The sequence below is a fragment of the Aethalodelphis obliquidens genome, unplaced genomic scaffold, assembly GCF_003676395.1.
Source record: "Aethalodelphis obliquidens isolate GAN/ISIS:26980383/991018 unplaced genomic scaffold, ASM367639v1 scaffold42, whole genome shotgun sequence".
In the NCBI taxonomy this organism is placed as follows: domain Eukaryota; kingdom Metazoa; phylum Chordata; class Mammalia; order Artiodactyla; family Delphinidae; genus Aethalodelphis; species Aethalodelphis obliquidens.
In genome coordinates this window covers 7,908,378-7,914,377 of record NW_020837986.1, presented here as the reverse complement: position 1 = coordinate 7,914,377, position 6,000 = coordinate 7,908,378, and the positions used below count along the sequence as shown (strand labels likewise).

General features: G+C 50.4%; 1 protein-coding gene across 1 annotated transcript in view; it reads left to right on the top strand.

Annotated features, from left to right (window-relative positions):
- The first annotated feature begins 737 nt into the window (after positions 1 to 737).
- BPI (bactericidal permeability increasing protein) overlaps positions 738 to 6,000 on the top strand; it is a 29,594-nt gene continuing 24,331 nt past the window's right edge. The window contains exons 1-3 of the mRNA XM_027078073.1: positions 738 to 919; positions 3,387 to 3,501; positions 4,760 to 4,888. Coding sequence (XP_026933874.1) covers positions 790 to 919; positions 3,387 to 3,501; positions 4,760 to 4,888 — 374 coding nt within the window. The 5' untranslated portion in view covers positions 738 to 789. The remainder of the gene's footprint in view (positions 920 to 3,386; positions 3,502 to 4,759; positions 4,889 to 6,000) is intronic.

The window sequence follows — 6,000 nt, the reverse complement described above, 5'->3', positions numbered from 1 at the left end:
TGAGTTAACTAGCGTGCTTGGGAAAGTCACCTGACATTGTACACATTTATCGAATTATCACCTTGTATACTTTAAATGTACACTAGACCCTTGAACAATGCAGAGGTTGGGGCACTGATCCCCCGACAGCAGCCGAAAATCCACGTATAACTTAAGAGTCGGCCCCCCATGTATGCGGTTCCATCATATCCGAGGTTCCACACCTGTGGATTCAACCAACCACAGATGGTGTAGTACTGTAGCATGTATTTATTGAAGAAAATCCCCATATAAGTGCACCTGCACGGTTCAAGCTTGTGTTGTTCAAGGGCCAACTGTATCCAATTTTATTTCTCGACTGTACCTCAGTAAAGCATTAAAAAAAAGAAAAGAAAAATATAATGAGCACTGATATACCTACCACCCAGCTTCCAGGAAGTCCTTAGATAAAGGGATTGGGGTGGGGGTTCAGGGAGAGAGAAGGGGTGCTTAGGGAGGAGAATGATGCCCAGAGCCAGAAGTCTCAACCTACACACACCACACACCACACATACAAACACACACAGCATACCACACCACACACACAGACACAGGGCTCCCAGGCTCCAGTGCTGGCTGCTCTGGGGCTGTGGCCCTGACCATGGTGGGGGACCGCAGGCAGGCGGCCGTCCAGCCCTTCTCCCGCCCCTGCTCAGTGTTCCTTCCTCTTTTCTACATTCCACTGACTTGCGCTTCCCCGGCTGCCTCATTTGTAGGTCCCTGGGTCCCCTCCAAGGCCTCGAGGTTTTGGCAGCTCTGCAGGACGAAGACATGGCCAGGGGCCCTGATGACACGTGGAGGTGGGCGACCCTGGTGGTGCTGGCCGCCCTGGGCACAGCTGTGACAGCGACCACCAGCCCCGGCATCGTGGCCAGGATCACCCAGAAGGGCCTGGACTACGGTAACTGGATGCCTTCCTTTTCTTCCCTCCAACCTCTGAGGAGCACTGATTGAGCACCTGCTGTGTGCAGCCCTTTACATCCAGTGTACGGCCTGCTCACAGCTCCTCCAAGGAGGCCCTCTTACCCCTGTGTTACATATGAAGAAGCTGAGATAAGGTGAGCTACCCAAGGTCACAGGGCTGGCAGCGGCAGCACCGGGATTGGAGCCCTGGCCTGGAGGACTCTGAGTCCAGTGCTCAGGTCCCTCACGGTCCCCTCCCTCTACGCAATACCCAACTCGGGCTTCTAGGCCTTTCACTTCCTTCCAAGCTGGTTCTCAGCCCTGATTTTTGTCTCAAGGTCCCTGGCTCAGTCTTCAGTGTGGGGAGGCCCTCCCCCAGGGCAGGGGCTGGCAGCCATATTGTGCACACTAGCCATCTGGGTGACCCAGAGAGGGTCCCCCAGGCCATGCATCCAGGCCCAGACAGAGGAGAGACTGGCATGAAGCAGCCCCCTGACCTGCTCAGATCGGTGCCAGGCACTGTGCTAAAAGGACGTACTGTTACTAGCGACCTTTACAGATGAGCAGACAAACTTGGAGGAGGGACTGGGAAGTGGGTGGCCTGGAGCTGAGCGCTGGTCTTGTCAGATGTACCAGGGTGGGGCTGTTCAATGCTGCCTCTCGGTGGCAGCGAGATGAACTGCAGAACAGTGGGGGACAGCCAGTGCCAGAGAAATCAGATCCAGAAGGCAGAACCACAGCCGCGGTGGACCCCTGGGGAATCAGGACAGGACTAAAGGGACCTGGTATCCCACCCCTGAATTCCTACCCCAGCCCAGGCAGGACACCTCTGAATCCCAGGGGTGCAGACGGAAGGTTCCCCATGAGCTAGGAGAAAGGATTATGTCCCTGCTCTATACCCAGAGCTGGGGCGGTTCTGAAGTCTTCCAGAGAGCAGAGGCTTGGGCTCGGCCTTTAAGCCCAGAAGTCTTCATGTCCTGTCACAGCAGCCTCGGTTCCCCCTTCTACTCACACCCCATGCGGCAACCAGTGAGAGTTGTGAAACGCAGCAAAGTTGCCCATCCCCCTCTTTCCTTACACTGTTCAGTGGTTCCCTAGTGCCCTCAGTGGATGTCTTGGGCTTGGCATTAGAGACCCTTCAAGACCTGGCCGCTGCAGACCCACAGACCGTGGCCATCCCACATTTTCTTTTTTCTCCGGGCAGTGACAATCTATGCATTTTGAACCCCCAGAAGGCCTATCCCAGGGCACAGGCTCTGGGACCAGAAGGCCTGGATTCCAATCCTGCCTCCATCACCTGCCAGCTGTGTGGTCACCTTTCTGAGTCTCAGCTTCCTCATCTGTGAACTGGGAGTCGTAACAGGACCTACTACCCAGGATTGTTCAGATTCAGTAACTTAATACGTGTATAGAGCCCAGAACTGTGCCTGGAACAGAGTAAGAGCTTGATAACTGTTATTATTATTATTACTATTATTATTCTTACTACTTCCTAACTGGCTCCTGGGATCCCTCATCCTACTACTTACTCTTCTCATTTAACGTGTTTGCCTTTTAACTGGTTTTTCGATGCTGATGGCAGAATTCCTGACCCTGGAACATTCATTCATTCATTCCTCCAACAGGTATTAAGTTCCAGTCACTGTGGTAAAGATAGGGGACGTCCGTGACGTCTACCACTGACCTTGGGGGGCTTACATCTAGTAGGGAAGAGAGATAGTAGTAAAAAAAATCACATGAATAAATGCATAATTACAAACGGTAATGGGAGCTCCAAAAGAGATGCCCACACATCATGAGAATGATAACAAGGGGGATCGCTCTCATCTGATGAGTCAGAGAAAGTTTCTAGAGGAAGTGATGACTAGAACGACCAGGTGAAGATGAGAGGAAGGGGTTTCCTAGGCAACAGGAATGGTACATGCAAAGGTCCTGTGGTGAGAGAGTCCAAAAGCCAGAGAGATAGAGTATCTGTGAGGGCAGAGCACAGAGCAGATGTTCAATAACACCCGCAGGATGCATGACTGGGTATTTGGAGGGGGTGATATTTTAAACTAGGGGTTGGCAAATGACAGCCCATAGGCCAAATCTGGACCAACATGTGTTTTTGCATGGCCCAGGAACTAAGCATGGCTTTTACAGTTGGAAAAAATCAAAAGAAGAATCCTATCTCACACCATGTGAAAATGATATGAAATTCAAATTCCAGTGTCCATCAATAAAGTTTTATTGGAACACAACCGTACCTACTCATTGACGTATTGTCTACGGCTGCTTTTGTGCAATAAAAGCAAAGCTGAGTGGTTGTGACAGAGACAGTAAGACCCACAGAGCAGAAAATATTTGCTCTGGGGCCCTTGACAAAAACCTTAACTTGAGCCCTGCTTTAGATCTTTCCAATCCCAACGTCCCTGCCATGAACAGGCTGCACACCTCTGACCACTGACCCCGCTCTTTCCCCTCAGCCTGCCAGCAGGGAGTGGCTACTCTGCAGAAGGAGTTGGAGAAGGTCACAATTCCCACTTTCTCAGGAAGCTTTAAGACGAAGTACCTTGGGAAAGGGAAGTATAGCTTCTACAGGTAAGGTCCGTCAAGCTCAGTCCTCCGTGTGCAGGACTGTAGTGTGTTGGGGCCACCAAGACCTAGACTCACAGAGCCACCGACTCCTAAACTCAGAGACATTAGGATCCCCAAGCTAATGTTTACACCATCCCAAGGGGATCCAAGCCCCCAAGCTGCACGTGGAGAAAACCACACAAACGGTCTTTCAGGCACTCGCCGTGACTCCTACGGGGATGTCACGGACCCCCAAACTCTGTGCCAAGCCCACATGTTAATTAGGATTAGGGGTGGGGGTGAAGTTTCAAGGACAGAAAACCTAGTCCAAAATGGCCTAAACCAGAAGGTATTGGCTCACAAGTCCCTGGAATTGTCTGTCTTCCGGTTCAGCTTGAGGAAGGCTCAAATGTCACTGGACCCTGTTTCTCTCCTGCCACCTCTCAGCACCGCTTCCCTCGGGAGGGCTAATTCTTGGGTAGGGCCTCCCCGCGAAGCACTCGCCGGCACCTTCTCAGCACTCCCAGCCCTGTGGGAGGAGGGCGCCTTCTCCTTACAGCTCAAGCAAAACTCCTAAGATTCACTCTGATTGGTCCGTCTTAGGTTATGTACACACTCCTGGACCAATCACTGTGGCCAGGGGGATAGCAGACACGAAGGAGCTTGTGCTGAAGTCTCAAGCTCCACCCCCTGAAGATGGCGGTGAAGTCAACTTTCTTTGGAGCGTCACGGACTAGATGTGGGGAAGGGTTCCTCCAAAGTAAATGGCACTTCTGTCATCACAAGAGAGGGGAATGGGTGCTGGGGAGAGAAATCCATAAATGTCCTCTAAAGAATTTTAGGCACTCACTCATTCAACAGATATTTTTGAGCACCTACTGTGTGTCTGACTCACCAGGCTATGCTACAGTAGTGAAAAAAAGGCAGACACATTCCACCCTTTACAGAAATTGTAGTCACTGGGATAATCTTCACTGATCATCACACACCCTGCAAGACAGAGGTTACTGTGCTCATTTTACAACATGAGGAAACAGGCTCAGCATGATTAAGTGATGTGCCCGGGGTCACACAGCAGTAAACTGAAGAGCAGGGTTCAAATGCAGATTTGTCTGACTTCAAAGCCTAACCACAGAGCTCCCCAGGCTGCTCTCATAGCTTCTGGGTTCTTTTGGAATAACTGGGGTAAAGGGCCGGGATGGAGGGGAATGCGTCTGCACTGACCACTGACTGAGTCCTTGTGGGGACACTTAGAGACTAACTGATCATTTCTTCTTTGCAGCTTGGTTATTCGTGAATTCAAGCTTCCCAATTCCCAGATAAGACCATTGCCTGATCAAGACCTTGATCTCTCCATCAAAGATGCCAGTATCAAGATGAGTGGAAAATGGAAGGCACGAAAGAATTTCATGTGCGTGTCCAAGCTCAGTGTTTGTTGAGTGTGTGAGTGAGCTCTTGGTGATATTTGGAGGAGATGAGAGCCAAGGTCTCGAGAATGCCCAATTTTTGCCTGGCCCATTACCATTTGGCCCCTCAGAGTTCCTGGGGGAACTTTTCACAGAAGAATTTTCAACATAACCCTTGGTTAATAGCTGAGAATTTTCCCACATCTCAATGCAGGGCACGGGCAAGGCTGAGCTGGTGCATGTGGCTTAGGATGGAAGGCTAAGTGGGACCTTTAGTTTACCCCTTTATCAGTTAGCTATCGCTCTGTAACAAACCATCAGTGACCGAAACTCAGTGACCTCAAACAAGTCATATATCATCACTTACCTATCTATGTGTTGACTGGGGTTCCCTGATGTAGGTTGACCTCACCTGAGGTAGCCGTGCTACACAGGTATCTCCTCCTCCCTGGACCAGTGGGCTACCCAGAGCATATTTAGTGATGGCGGAGGTGCAAAAAGGGCAACCAGAAACATGCGGGTCCCCTTAAGGCCTGGGGGGGATTGAACTGGCCCATGGTCACTTCTATTCGTATGCCATTGGCCAAAGCAAGTCATGTGATCAAGTCCAAGGTCAGGAGCATGGAAATACACACATATCCCCCCAAGGTAGGCAATGGTGAGGGTATGGGTGCAGGGAGGGGTGAAAATTGGGGCAGATCACCCAAACAACAGCTCTGAATCTAAATATTGGGCCCTCCCTGCAGTGACTCTGTGCAGCAGTGACAGTGGTTCAGACTGACCTGTCAGTTTATCAGATTCTCCTTTGTGGTGAATCCAGGGAGAAAACAGACACTTTGGTGAGGAGAGGGGCGTGAATCTGCCTTCTGTTACAAGGACTGCTGGGTGTGTCCATTCCCCACAACAAGAATTGCTTACTTCTTCACTTGGGCTGTTTCACATCTATCATTTCACTACTGATCACACACACACACACAAAATGATAACAATACTTCCTCACATTATAGAAGAGTTGACAAACTACATTCACACTCACTGTCTTATCCCAAACTCATTTCATCCCTGAGGGAGGAGTTATTAACCCCATTTAATGAATGAGGGCATTAATTAAAGTCAT